The sequence below is a fragment of the Chaetodon auriga genome, chromosome 22 (assembly GCF_051107435.1).
Source record: "Chaetodon auriga isolate fChaAug3 chromosome 22, fChaAug3.hap1, whole genome shotgun sequence".
NCBI classification, from domain to species: domain Eukaryota; kingdom Metazoa; phylum Chordata; class Actinopteri; order Chaetodontiformes; family Chaetodontidae; genus Chaetodon; species Chaetodon auriga.
In genome coordinates, this window is record NC_135095.1 from 11,427,595 (window position 1) to 11,442,782 (window position 15,188).

The window sequence follows — 15,188 nt, forward strand, 5'->3', positions numbered from 1 at the left end:
CTCTCTCTCCCTCTCTCTCTCTCTCTCTGACGCTCGCGCAGAGTCCTGAGAGCCGCGCTGACAGCTCGAGGCTCACGCGGGGTCAGGTCCACATCTCGTTATCTTTCCAGGAGAACGTGCGCAGCCCTCGCGCGCTGTTATCTGAAGCGCCGAAGAGGCTCGACGGTGGAGCGTTTACTCCCGTGTGGAGCCCCTGAATAACAGAAATACTGGAGTTATTTTTGGTTTTATTGCCGGATTTTAACAAGGAGGACACTTGCTACTGAAGGGAGCGTGGAAGACTTCTGGAAAAGTGAGTACACTGTGTGAAAATCGATCAACTCAGTCCAAACTTTACTGTCCTCTCGACAGTTGTAAGCTACAGCATACGATATTAGTTAAAGTTGCCTTAAATCCCCAAAATAACCTGACGCTGCTTCCACTTTAACTCCATACAGGATTATTGTCCTAAAGGGAATTTTCTCTCTTAAGTGTTTTTGCTGTAATGCCTGTCTTCATACACCGTACTCCAGCGTTTAAGTCCGTTGCGTACATTGAAGGTGTTGCGTTGCCTTCAGGTAGACAAGAGGCAGGTCTGAAGGCTTGTTGTCAGGGTTGGAGAGTTCTCACAAGCGATTTGCGCTGCAGGACCTCCAACTTGTGGTTTGGTTCTCTGCCAGAGGCTGGTAGAGCAGACAAACCTGCTGCAAGACAAAGACAGCGCTTATTTTAGCACTTGTGTGGTGCAGGGTGGTAATTTCCCGGTTGTGCTGCCACTCTGCAGGGTGGTGTGCTGTGCATGTACCAGTCGAAGCAGATTATGGGTGTTAATTTTCAGCAGTGTAGTCCCTGATATCTCTTTACAATGTAAACTGTCTGCTGAGAGAGAGGCAGGAGGAGGAGGAGGAGGAGGAGGAGGAGGAGGAGGCTTTACACTCAGAGAAGTCAGGATTTTACATGAGTGGGAGCTCGCTGGTTTCAATCCCTGGATTGCTCATGAAAATCTGGCCTGAGCCTGAATGAGAAGCACTCTCAGGCTTCTATAACCACAGTGCATGCAAGAACAGCTTAAGAGCCCTTAAGCAAGGCATTAAACACCCTGAGTGTGGCAGAAGAGACATTTAAAGACCGGCGGCAGGACTTGCAGCACCAGGATTAAGCCTTGGTGCGTGTGTGTCATTCAATCCAAAGACATTTCCCTCTGCACAGCCAAGTGTGACACAGACATCCATCTAGACAGAAAGCACGGCTATGATATCACTCACTTTTTTCCGCACTAAAACTTACTTGAAAGTGGTCCCTTTCTGGTCTCAGCTTGTCTGAATTCAGGACTTCTTCTGCAGAGTCCTGATTCTAATAGAAAGTTAAAATATCCTCCATGCTGTGAGGTCAAGTAAATTTCAAGAGCACAGACCTCACAGAGAAGTTTCAAGTGAAACTACATAATAGATAAATACTAAAGTCCAGGTAATGCATATAACGCAGCCAAGCAACAGCAGTTCATGGTTTATACTGCACAGCGACAAATACAATTTCCAGGAAGTAAAGTCTGAACCACTGGAGAGCCATTACTTGCCAAGCAGACAAACGTATTGCAGTTTTTATCCAAACAGACCGCCATTACCCTGATCAAGACCTCACTTCACCGCGACCCTCATACCAACGCCCCACTCACAGTGCATCTGAAAATAAAGTTTTGACAACGCAGAGCTTTCGGTGATGTAACTTTGCTTGCATGCGTGCTTTGCAACCAAAAGTCTAAAACCAGCACCGGAGCTGTTAAGTAATTGTCTGACACCTTAATGCTGCAGGTTTTACAGATGTGATTACAAAGCTGTCGAGCAAAAGAAAATAGAGAGCGCAAGTGTTTTTTTGGTTAAGACAGTGATATAGGTCATGAGGAAGCCTCAGCTTTACCCTGTTTGGCCCTGTGCTACAAACCTGCCTGATATAGGTGTTATTCTATCTGTGTGTGTGTGTGTGTGTGTGTGTGTGTGTGTGTGAGCCAGTGAGTCGGGGCATTTGAGTTCGAGGTAGGATCACATTTCTGTGTCAACCACTTTACTGTAATTTGATTAGAATAGTATGTCTTGTTAGCTAGACAGTGAGTGGAAACACCTGTCTGTCTGTCTGTCTGTCTGTCTGTCTTTTTTATGTATTTAGTATTTTGGGAGCAAGTTTGCCTTTATTTAGTGGTGCCAGTAGATATACAGACAGGTAATGGAGCGACAGACAGTGAGGGTCTTGGCCTAAATTGAACCGTGGACGTGGAGATACGGCACATTTAATAACCACCAGGCCACCGGATGTCTCAGCATCTCACACTTTAACTGCGTGGAAAGTGGTGTAAAGGGCCTGATTGTCTTGTTTTGCACAATTAATTACATCGCAGTGAGGGCATACATTTCTCCCACCGCTCCATCATCAGCTGACTGTGTATCTGTATTAATCTTGTTCTTTGTAAAGATGGGGGCTCCTGGTATTTTTACTGATAATACACTACTATTGTTATTATTTTATAGCTATATTACATTTCATAATGCACATACACTCACTGATGACAGCTGCCATAGGACTTTTTCCACAATGGACTTGTTGACTTGACATTGTAGGAAAAGCACAGGTGTTCATAATAACATTAACAATTAACTGAAGCAGCTAAATCAAATTCAGCCATTGTTCATTTTATTATTTACACCTGTGATTTTCCTACTGTTCACTTGGGTTAAAACTAGAAAATCAACTCAGCAAAAGTCCATGAAGTTTGTTCCACCAGGTGATCATTTTGTTTGATGTTCTCCACCAGTAACTCTGCCCTTTTCTTTTTCAGATGCTGATTCGTCGGTGGTGGTTGCAGGGCGGTCACTAGGTCGCAGCTGTCTGTCAGAGCGAACATGGAGCGAGAGGGTTCGTTTAGGAGGTAAGGACGCGCACACACACACTTCAGCCGGCGGGGCTCATTCAGTGTCACTGCAGCTCCGCTACTTTTTCTTTTTCTCTCTTTGTCCCCGTCCTTTGGCACACACAAAGGTAGATGAAAGTGAAAAACACACACATGCACTCACACGCATTCCTGAATGACCTCATTCATTCTGTCATTCATGCAAACATCCCCCTCATCCTCCTTTGTTTAGTAATTAGACCAAAACATTTTCTCTCTTCCTGTTGCTTCAGAGCCAAAAACAAAGAGCGTCTAACTTCCGGCTTACACCAGCGTACTCTAACTTACACAGATGTAGAAATATATCCCTTTGACCATCAGCAGAGGAATCGTCTCCAGACACTTTTTGTTTGAGTTTCGATCTTCTGCCTCCATTACGTGCTCTGCGTCATCTTCATCGCTCTTCAGGAGAAAACATTTGTGTGTCTGCAGATTCAGTGGCACCAGGTACAACACTGCACCTTTTCTGAGAGAATTCGGAAACACATCCTCACTTTGACGCAAGACGTGTGTGTGTGTGTGTGTGTTTGTGCGTGTGTTTGTGCGTGTGTGTGAGCGTGAGCCCAGGGCTCCTGTTTCTCACACTGACCTATTTATGTGGAGCTGAACTAAGATCCAGGTTGACAGACGGATCTGCAACACACACATGCACACACACACCTTCTCTCCTCCTGCCTGCCATATTCTTTTACATGCCTCTGATTTTCCATCCCCTCTTTCTTCTCTTTTCCACGGCCTTTCTTCCCCTTCTTTGTCTCTGCCCCCCTGCGTTTGTGCCCAAATCAATTTAAATTCAATCATTAAATCATTACAAATGTACTGAAAACAAAGAAAAGTAATTAATTCCACAGCAGATGGAAGCAGAAAGCAGGCAAGGGTGATGAATAAAGTAATAGTGAACAGTGATAAGTGAACTGGGCCAATATAATAGCTTGAATACGACGTCATTCTGTCCTGGGCCTCACACAGACAAAAAGAAAGAGACGAGGAGGAAGTAAAATGTGTGTCACCTTCAAATCCTTCCCCTCCCTCTTGGCAGCTCTTGAACCTCAAAGGGTTCCTTTGTTCGCCGGGCACAAAAGCTCACCGGGTCACATGGTCACCGACTGGCACAGACTGGCAAAGGGGGAAAGAGAGAAGAGGGTTGAGAAGAATACAAACAGTTAAAGTGGGAGAAGTGGAAGAAAGAGAGCTGAAACAAGAGAGAAAAATGATGAAAAGGGTTTGTGAAAGAGTGAGATAGAGACACATTTTCTCCTCCGCCACCTTCATCTTTTCTTTCATCCACCTGTCGTTCTGTTCAGTGTGACACACACACTCATGGAGTGGGGATATGTGGTGCCTTTTCAGTTTCTAGAGTAAGTACATAATGTGCAAGTGTGTGTGTGTGTTTGTGTGTGTGTTGTTTTCAGATATGGCAGAAATTACTGGTTTGCTTGTTTTTTTTTTGTTTTTTTTAGAGACAAAGCAGCAGTAACATGAAGAAGTTTGCAGTGTGTGTGTTTATACTTGCCTGCATATATACAGTGCATACATAATACACATAGACATGTATGAATAGACATACAGTGCACATAGAGGAGAACATTTTTCCATCACCTGACATATTAACACGAGTTTCACTTTCTGTCTCTATCTGAGTTTCATCTTTCACCACACTTTTGTACTCTGTTCCTCTTCTTCTGTACTTTCAGGGCCCTCGCCGACGTAAACTCATTGTTGATCTTCGTTTCTTTTCCATCTTCTTCTCTGCCTGCACCTCCCTGCACGCTCCTCCTCTCTCCTCTTTATTCCTCCTCATCCTGCCTCTGCACCTTTCCTCACTTCCTCGCACTTTATATATTCTGCTCTCATTTCCAGCTTGTGTTTGCCTCCCCTCCGTCCCTCCCCTCCTCCTCATTCTTCCCCTTTCTTACTCTCTACCCGCTCATCTGTCTTACTTTTTCCTCCTGTCTCCCTTTCTATTTTTTTCCTCTCTCCAATTTCTCTGTTTAAATCTTCCTCCTATAGGTTGATTCACTCTCCCTGTACATACTTGCCCCTCAGCTGCATGTTTCCAAAGCAGTACAGTACAGTACATCAGCTTGTGTAAACATTAACAGATGGCTAATAAAAGCTAATCACCCATCAATAAATGCTAATGGTGGCATTAAAATCAGGTAGAGTGTTGCACAGTAGTTGTACCTTAGAGTTGTACTGTTTCTCTTTGGATTTTCTACTGACTTTGAGTTCCTCTAGCTGTTGTTCTGTGTTTTACGTGTTCAGTCCGGTGCTTTTATTATTAATATAGGATAGAGCAGGAACATGAGAACATGCTTTTGAGGAAATACAGAAGGCCTATTATTGTGTTTGGATGACTTTAACTGCTTTCACTGCTTTATCTGCTTTCACTGGGACTGGACTTTGTGCTTATTGTTATTTCTCTCTGTCGGTCTTTTGGATTTCGAGGAGTCTCCACAACAAGCTCAGGCTGAGCAGCAGCTCGTCCTCAAGTTTGACTGACCTCTCGCAGGCGAAAACCCCAGGAGGAGGAGGAGGAGGGGATAAGGGAGGAATAACGGGAGGACTGCCAGAGGAGTGCAGCAAGGACAAAGGGACCCAGCAGAGAAGAGCCGGGGCCAACGCCACCTGGAACAGGTGAGAGTATGAGAGCCTGACATGTGTTGGTTGACCTTTCATGTTTGACTGGATGTAAGCTGTCACACCTGTATGTTTGCACACATGGACACTTTTTTCCTCAGCAGTACCATGTTTGAATAAACACCACTCGCAGAAAGCTCTTTTGGTCCCATTATTCATGCCATGAATACAAACCTTCACATGCAAACACACATGCATGCACATTAGCATCAACCTTAACTGTCCCTCCCCCCTCAGGGTCCATCACCATCTCCTTTTATGTGCAACCCTCCCTCACTACTCTCTTCGTCTCATTCTGCCTCATAGATCCTTTTCTTCTTCTGTCCTCTCTCTCTTTTCTCTGGTTATTTTGATGGTGTTTCAGCTTGGTTTGACAGTAGACAGCGGCGAGTGGAAAGCGAGAGCTCTCAGTTTGCTCTGGGTTCGGAGATGGACGTCTGCATGAACGACGCTCGCCGGTCTGTTAGTGAAACAACTTCATGCCCTCCTGACCTTTTAGCCCCCTTTTTTGTTTCCTGCTGTCTTTTACTTTCTTTGCACTTTGGATTTTATGGCTTTAACACAGTTTTGCTCAAGGTTGTGTGTTTGCAATTGTGCAAAAAGGTGTATCTTCTGTTTGTGTTCGCATTCTTGTGTGTTTGTGTACGAACCTTGAGCCTTATGAGAGTTATCTTTTATATGAATTTGTCCTCCTCATTTGTGAATGTGTCCAGTAAATGCTTCTGTATGTGTTTCTTCCCAGCATCCACAACGCAGTGATATCAGTTTTCCAGAGGAAGGATCTTGGGGAAAACGAACTCTACACTCTGAATGAAGGTGTCAGGTTAGCTATCAATCTCTTCTCCGTCTGTTACTTTCTGTTATATTTGTCTGACTTTCACACATTTGCACGCCAAATGAGCTGGTTTGTATTTTAGGAAGAGACTAAATTATAGTGTTCTTGTAATTTCTTACCTTCTCTTGCTGCAGCGTTGGATTTCTTGCCAGCAAAGACGCTCAAATACACATAATGGCAGCTTCAGCCTGCTAAATTTAGTCTTTACTGAAACATTAACACATGCTCAGGGATCGTTGTTGTTGTTGCACCACTCTCAGCTGCATAATGTTTTTGTCTGTTGCCGCTCTTGACTGTCCACTGAAACACTTTAAAGTTGTTTAAATGGGAAAAAGGCAGGTGGAGGTTGCAGAGGGGTCACTGTTGTGTGTTTAATTACGGTGTAGCTGAAGGCAGTTGAGACAGTGCTGTCAAAGCCGACTCCAGTAATGTGCAGTAAATATTACACTGCACACACACGCACACACACACACGCATTACTTGGTGCAACAGTGATGGTTGATCTTCCCAGAGAGCACTGGTCTAACATGGCCCGGCGTGGTGAATAGACTCAAGCTGAAAAACGTCAAAGCTTCACATGACACGTGAGGAGACAAGCTTTTGTAAAACTGGATTCTTCTGTGTTTGTGTACATTTGCACATTGATGCTTTAGTGCTTCTCAGATATTAAAGGTCAAACTTTCTAGTGAGTCGTCAAACTAATCCGTGCGTGTTAACGGCTTATGAGTGGAAAATCCTGTTGTTGAAATGTTCAGATGTTGCTGCAGCCTTTGTATTCAGTGTGAACATCTTTTCTAATTTCCTGAGTCTGCTGCTATTTAAACACTGCGGCTCTCCAGTGCATGAGAACTAATTAGTTTTGGTTCATGTTTGTAGGAGGTATTACTGATGGTGTGTGATGTGTTTGTGTATGCGCTCGCGTTTATTGCAGGCAGCTGCTGAAGACGGAGCTGGGCTCCTTCTTCACCGAGTACCTTCAGAACCAGCTGCTCACTAAAGGCATGGTCATACTGAGAGACAAGATCCGTTTCTATGAAGGTACTCACAAACACACACATAAATGTTAACGGCATGCTAAAAAAAAGTTCCCCCTTTCCCTACACAAACACTCTCAGACAGAACATATAATTGAGACTTATTGATGTCTGAGCCACCCTTTAAACAAAGGCTTGATAAATAAAGACAAGCATTAAAAGCAGAGGAAAAGGGAACAAAAATATATCAAGAACATCGCTGTCATTTCCTACCCCATGCTTTCAGCCTTACACATAAGCCTGTAGTCTGTAGCCATGCTAGCTGTGCGGTTTCACTTAGTTACAGTGGTGCTTTGAGCTAAATGCTAACATGCACGCAGTGACAAAGTTATGCTGTCGTTTAGCTGGTGTGATGTTTACCATGTTCACGATCTTAGTTTAGCATGCTAACATTTCCTCATTAGCTCTAAACACAAAGTGCGGCTGAGGTTAATGGGAATGTCGTTATTTTTCACGGTATCTGGTCGTTTGTGGTTTAATGAAGAACGTCAACCAGAAAGTCTGTATTTCTGACAAGATCAGACCTTATCTCACTCATGCTGTCTCTGGCGCATATCTATAAAATCTAAAAAATAACTCCCCTTCAGCACTTAGTGCTTTACTTCCATCTTCAATGCATCTATTCCTGCACTGGCCACAAAAGCAATTGTGGTCAGAGATAATTTTTTCTCACAGACACACCAGTAACCACTCATTCAGATCACATACATATACCATCTTAAGTCCTGTCCTTCATAGTGTTTGTGTAGCTGGTTTTGTTGTTTCTTTGTTGTTTCTGGGAAGAAAATGTAATTTGATTAAGCTTTAAGAAAACAGCAGATTTTTCTCTGTGATAATCAAGACTCTTTGTTTGTTGTGCCCCAAAATTTGAATTTCGCTTAGTTATAAATTAACGTTGTCTCCGGGCTTTGGTGAGAAGTGTTCACAGAGCCAGTGAGTCATTTCAGGGAAACTCAGAGATGAACGTTAAGAGTTTTTATCTCAATGTGACAAAAGTCACAAGTCTAACAGGGAAAAACAATAATTGACTAAAATTCCGGATGTTAAGTTAACCCTTGAACTTTTAGTTTGAACTGCGAGAACATGGCTTTATCTGTCCACCCTCAGTCTTGGTGAAGGACATTTCTCTGCAGTACACATCTGAACGCACACACACACACACACACACACGCACACAGTCACAGTGAGAGCAAGCCATTGAGGAGGTGAGAACAAGACACTGAAGTCAATTTGTTCTCTCTGTTGTGGTTAATGTGTCACCATTATTTGAGGCACCTTTGAAATTATAAAACACACACACACACACACACACACACACACACACACACACACACGCACACACACCCACTGAATATGACAGATTTTCAGAGCTGTCGTCACAGCAACCAGACAGGAAGCGATGATTCACGTCAAACCGCCGCGAATAAATATTCCTGCACAGATCTGTGCTGCAAAATCATATTTGCATCAGCAAACAAAGTCTGTGTTTCGGCCAACGTTCTTGACCAAATGACAAAGACTGCTGAGAGACAAACTCACACCTGAGAAGTTTGCAATTTGATAATGCATTATCCATTTTATTTGTTTCACAATGTCACACTAAAAGCTAACATTTTTAATACTATAATTCCCACGTTAACAACCCCAAATTACCAAGATGCTCTGTCACGTCCAACATCATGGACATTATGTCAGATCTGCCCTGAATTAAGGACACCAACCTCCTTAATAACTATAATAAGTTCTCAGGTGACACATTTCTAAATTATGATGCTAAGAGTTTTCCAAAACACCGTAGCACATGAGCTGTTGTTGACTGCATGTCCTGTTGATGTCATTTCTTTGACTTTGTGGCTCTCTCCTTATTGGTCGTTTGTCTGTCTGTTTGTGTGTTACAGGTCAGAAGTTACTGGACTCCCTGGCCGACACATGGGACTTCTTCTTCTGTGATGTTCTGTCCATGCTGCAGGCCATCTTCTATCCCGTGCAGGTAAACACACATACACACACTCACACGCTGAGTGTATTGTCCTCATAAAACTTTCTGTTTACGTGTGTGTGTGTGTGTGTGTGTCTTCAGGGAAAGGAGCCATCAGTGCGTCAGCTGGCTCTGCTCCACTTCAGGAACATCATCACCCTCAACCTGAAACTGGACGAGGCTCTGTCCCGACCCCGAGCCAGAGTTCCTCCTTCTATCATACAGATGCTGCTCATACTACAGGTACACACACACACACACACACACACACACACACACACACACACACACACACACCTCTTTCCTTATTATTTCCTTTTCACCCTCTTCATCTCTCTCGTCCTCACACACACACCCTCAAACACACAGTTTTCGCAGACAAACATCCATGACTGATGCAGGGTGAGCGAAGAGGGTAAATGACAACAGATGGGGAAAGAGGAGCAGAGAGGGTGCAGAGAGCTGCTGAGTTTTGTCTTGCGAAGGGATCTCACAGGAAGTAATCTCAGCGGGAACACAGAGCGCAGTAATCTTCCCATGACCACTCAGTGCCCTCTGCACCCTGCCTGTGCCTGAAGATTTGTGTCCATGTTTACACTGTCCTCTGTATAATCACAAAATTAGTCTGTCTACACCATGTGTAATGGATGTTTAAGCTAGCATTATTTACTTCAGCTAGCATTATTTAGCAACCTTTGGCTCCTGCAGGATCAGAGTTATAAGAGGCAGTCTTTACTGTGTATTGAGCAGTGGAACAACCAATCAAAGCCAATCAATCTTCCAAAAACCTTTCGGTAAGATGTTGGTCGGGGAGTGAATGCAATGTGCTCTCTGGTGTGTCTGGGGCTGTGAACTTTGAGTCTGCTTCTGTGTGGTTTGCTTCATCATTGTAGTGACTCACTGACCCAAATATGCTGCTTCCAGGCTCAGACGGAGGGAGGGCAAGACGGCAAGGTAGAGGACGGTATCAAGAGTAAGAAAGACTCAAGAATCGAAAAAAGGGTGTATTTATTTTCCTGTTTCGTCCACTGTGTGCAGATATGTACTGCGGAGTCACTGTTGATTAATATCATAACAGAAAGCAGAGGCGAGGAAGGGAGAAGCAGCTCGGGTTGCAGATATAAAAGCTTTCAGAAAAGCTAAGACAAGAGGTAGAGAGTACAAGAGATAAAATTCAGCGTTGACTATTTGCTGTTTTTTCTGCGTCTTGTGTCATCTGTTAGTAATTTCCCTTTTGTTCTGTGACGCCAGTTCATGAAGTCTGGTCTATTTATGTGGTTTGTTTTTGTGCTGTGGTTTTGATGTATGTTCTCAATGATTCAGAGTACTGACATTTGATTGATCTCTCCCTTTGTCATTTGAGGAGTTTGCAGTGAGGTCCATATGTATCACACCCCTCTGCGTTAAAATTTGGATTGTGGACATGAATCCATCACTTAAAAGGAGGAAAAAAGATAATATTTGATGTCTTCAGGGGCTCTGAATTCATGTAGCCGAGCACGAGGTGACCAAACTACTAAGCTTTAACCTTTCAGACAGAAAAATTCTTCCTTGTTATTCTTCATAGCTCTGAGTTGTTAAGTGCTGAAGCAATTACTTGGGCTTAATGAAACAAGACGACCCATCTGCAACAAACAGGGCTCCACACTCTGTATGCAGACAGTGTGGTGGAGCGGGATGCACGCAAAGTTGCAAGCTTCCCTTTGCAGGAGCGGCCCGTTTATTCCCATGAATTTAAGTAAACCTGAGACTCAAACCTGGCTCATACTCGCTTCTTTAAAGCTGCTCTAGTCTGAAGAACGATCACCTCTGCAGTTTCATCATGGTTCAGCTTCTTTCTTGTGTCACTGCACCATTGCTGTGGAAGTTGAGTCTCACAGCTCACGCTCTGATAAACCTCATGTATGCTACCTGCTCAGCACAAAACAGCACACAAACAAAGTCAGCAGCTAGCAGGTGAACATAGTGGAACATTTAGCAGCAAAAGAAACAGAGTGAATATTGGACTAAATACTGGATTAAGACCTGACACCCAGGCCAATGTTTTGCTCAGTTTCATCCATAGCTTGCTCACTGTCTCCTCCTCTGCAGCAGACACTGCAAATCTACTAATAACAAATGAAACAGACAAAGAGACGAAGGCAGAGAGATAAACTGCTTGATTAATTACATTTGAACTTGATGCAACAAACCGGTCTGACCCAAAACCTGATGCGCTGAGGCGACCTGTTGGGTTTGAGTCAGGAAGCAGAGGGTCTGAGGTTCCCTGTACTTTTACACCTTTTTCATAGCATTACCACAGATTTCAGATTCGTTTTCAGATAACCGCGCGCTCGCTCATCAACTTTTTTTTTCTCCCCTTAATCTGGTTCTTATAATCATCATTCTAGCTAACAAAACTGGAACAGGAAACAGCGTCTTTCACACGTCGGAGTCGTAAAGTTTAATCCAATGATAAGTTCACACTCTTTGTAGTGGGTCTCAATCCACTGATCGCTTTCCTCCCGGAAATTCTGTCTGTATTAAACCAGTTTCTTGAGTTTGTTTTGTCTCTCTGTATCCAAATTGAGCGATGCTGTTGATGGTTTTCTAATCTGAGCGTGTTTAAAAAAGTCTAAAACTGGGACTTGGTTGTCGTCTGGGTCCACAGAAGCATAGAAGCTTTGATGCCACTTGGGGTGACCTACAGTGTTTGATCAAATCACAGAAAGCCAAAATGAACCTTTTTCATGGCGTTTAAACTTTCCATTCCCGCTGGCCAACAAGCAGCAATTACTGGCTGAAACCAACTAGCGTGTGTGTGTGTGTGTTTGTGTGTGTGTGTCTCACGCAGGGAGTCCATGAATCCAAAGGTGTGACCGACGACTACCTTCGCCTGGAGTCTCTCATCCAGAAGGTGGTCTCTCCCTACCTCGGCACTCATGGCTTGTTTTCCAGAGATGGATCCGCTAATTTGCACTGCTCCTCCTGTCTGTTAGGTGTGTGTGCGGTGATGCACAGTGGAGGTGTTTTTAAACGTTACAAGTACCATCATCCCTCATGTTTATGTGATCTTTGCACTCGTCGTCTGTCTTTAATTGTAAAGTAATCAAAGTCCTCAAGCAGTCTTCCTCTCTCTCCCTCCAGAAAAGCGTTTGCAGCGCTCCTGGCCCTCCAAGCCAGGCAGCTCCCCCGTCACCAAGAACCCAGTGGTACGCTCTAAGAGCTACAACGTCCCCATGCTGACCCCTGTGGTGGAGTATGACGTGGACTCCTCGGCCGGAGGTGGTGCAGGTATCAGACGGCACTCCGTCTCTGAGATGACGTCCTGCTTGGAGGAGAGCAGCTCTGTGGCTGAATCCACGACCACGGCCACCAACAACACCAGCGCGTCCAGCCTCGCCAACCACTCTCCAGCTTCCACAGCCTCTGCTGCACTTTCAGGTGCGACGACACTGAGATCACAGGAGGCAAATCACTGTTTCAGATGACAACATGTTTTGTAAATCAGCAGGAATATGCAGCTATTGATTATTTTCACATTCACGCGGATCATTCACACGTTTAACTCTGAAACTTCTGCTGTCGTCTGTGCAGACACTGTGACCTCCAACCAGGACCCCCAGCCCAGAGATGCCGACAGCCCCGCAGGTGGCCACCCTCTCCAGCAGCAGCATCACTCCCCCTGCATCCTCCCCGAGCCTTCCCCAGGCGAGGACACACACTGCACGGGCTCGCTGGTGTCCGGCTCCTCGGCGTCTTCCAGAGTGCTGGCTCAGGACACGAGCTCCGGCCCCAGCCCCCCGTCCAGTCCGGAGATCATGATGGACCACGTCCTGGAGTCCCTGGACTCCGAGCCGGAGCACGACGGCATCTTTCTGGACTTCTCGAGGCGTTGCTCTGGGGGGTCGACGCACAGCAGAGGCAGCAGCCGGCAGAGTGTGGCGTGACGCACACACACAGATGCACGGCGATGCAGGGACAAACGACGCTGAGCCATTCCTCACTTCCTGTGACGCCTCCTGCTGTTTTACGGAGGCTCATCAGGGATTCTTTCAAACTGAATCATTTTTATAAGAAGCCTGACCTCATGTTGATTGGTGAATCTATCAATTTAGGGTTTTTTTTTGTTTTTTTTTTAAGTGTAAGCCCCCAGTGGAAACCATCAGCTCCAGCCTCTCTGAGAAGCCACAATCACACAAATCACCTGACTTTCAAACTGCTTTAGCTGTCAAAGTCAAACTTTTCACATTTCAAATGTAATAGAAACGCTCCAGTTTGACCAGCAATGCTTCTTTATGATTGGATGAGCTTAATTGATGATTAAAATATTAGGAATTGTGCACTTGGTGTGGCACCGAAGTCTAAACCTGTTGGATTCCGCTCCTCTACTACCAATCAAAACCATTTATCTGTGTTTTGTGCAGTGGTGGAAGACGTACATTTACTTTAGCAAAAGTGCTGCATTCAAAGTACCAAAAGTAAAAAAGCAGAATGGCCCCTTTCAGAATATATATCATATTACAGGATTCATACTGATGCATTCATGTGTTCATGTTGCGGCTGGTAAAGGTAGAGCTCATTTCAGTCACTTTATTTATTGCTGGGTAGTTTATTCTATAATAATACGTTGAGTTATTAGTTGATTTTTATTTTTTAGCAGAAAAGGGTAGTACCTCAAAACTGCACTTAAGTACAGTACTTAAGAAAATGTTGATGCTACACAAAGATGAAACTGGTTTTGTCTTTAGAAACCGTATCGGGAGTAGATTCAGAGATGTGTTTGTAAACCAGCTGAAGGGGAGAAGGTGCTGGAGATGATTCAGATGTACAGCATGGCACTTTTTTGGCATCTACATGAGATCAGTGACACATTTCTCATCCCATTATTTTCTGCTGTTTTGATGTTTAAGCAAATCCACCTTTCCTGGTACCGTCAAAATAAAAGCCCGCCCCGCTGCTCATTCAGTGAAATCAGAGTTCTGGTAGGTTTTAAGAAAGACTCATAGAAATAGAAATATATGATGATGAAGTCAGCCTTTGCAGCTTGTCAACAAGATAACAACCGGCATTGTTTCGCCTGCGTTCAGCTGTTTTCAGACCTTGGACCTCTTCCTCCCACTTCCTGCAGAGTGAAAATCGTCACTGAAACTCGCCTCTGCGTCAGCTCAGAGGATGTGTGATTCATAAGACGTTTTCACGAGGAAACGTTTTAGTCAAAATGTACCTGAAGTTGTGTCGACAAAGGCCTCTGTGAGGGACCGGGGGGGAGAGTTTGGATTTGGTGTTTTTGATGTTAATCAGATAATTTCACAGGAACATACGGGGCTTTTCCCCACCGCTGACTCAGCTCAGCTCTCCTCACACTGCAGTGTGTTCTCCACCAAATCTCTCCAAACAACCTTTAATGTGACTTTAATGGGAGAAAAATCACACCAGGCAGGCCCACAAACACTCTCAGTCTGTGGACGAATGCGGCCTTTTGAAGCTTAATGACTGCCCACACTCTGCAGAAACACATTATTTCTTATGAAATCCTTCATTTAAACCAATAATATCAGACTGTATTTTGGTGCGCGTCCGTATTTTTGAAGGCAGGGTGAGAAACGTTTGCAGACAGCGCCACCTTGTGTCGCCCCCCTCACGCTGCAGGCTTGTGTTTCCATGCAATCAGACGCAGGTGAGATCAATTAGACACACCTGTGAGCGGTCGGACGCTAACAGCACGGCAGCATGGCGGCGAGATGGAAAGACGAGTGAGAGCGAAGAAAAGCACTTTTTAAAATGTTTTCTTCCAGTTTC

At 44.5% G+C, this 15,188-nt stretch overlaps 1 protein-coding gene across 3 annotated transcripts; it reads left to right on the forward strand.

Moving 5' to 3' along the window:
* Window positions 1–39: 39 nt before the first annotated feature.
* On the forward strand, window positions 40–13,731 carry LOC143314859 (proline-rich protein 5-like). Of its 3 annotated transcripts, XM_076722127.1 has the most exons (10): window positions 40–292; window positions 2,810–2,899; window positions 5,369–5,557; window positions 6,303–6,383; window positions 7,327–7,433; window positions 9,328–9,419; window positions 9,510–9,650; window positions 12,241–12,385; window positions 12,534–12,830; window positions 12,984–13,731. In XM_076722127.1, exons 2-10 carry the CDS (start codon window positions 2,874–2,876, stop codon window positions 13,334–13,336), a joined length of 1,431 nt encoding a protein of 476 aa, XP_076578242.1. In that variant the 5' UTR covers window positions 40–292; window positions 2,810–2,873; the 3' UTR covers window positions 13,337–13,731. The 3 variants fall into 3 exon arrangements, with proteins under 3 accessions (XP_076578242.1, XP_076578241.1, XP_076578240.1); XM_076722126.1 differs by lacking the exons at window positions 40–292; window positions 2,810–2,899 and adding an exon at window positions 4,113–4,278; XM_076722125.1 differs by lacking the exons at window positions 40–292; window positions 2,810–2,899 and having other exon boundaries at window positions 5,173–5,557.
* The last annotated feature ends 1,457 nt before the right edge of the window (window positions 13,732–15,188 follow it).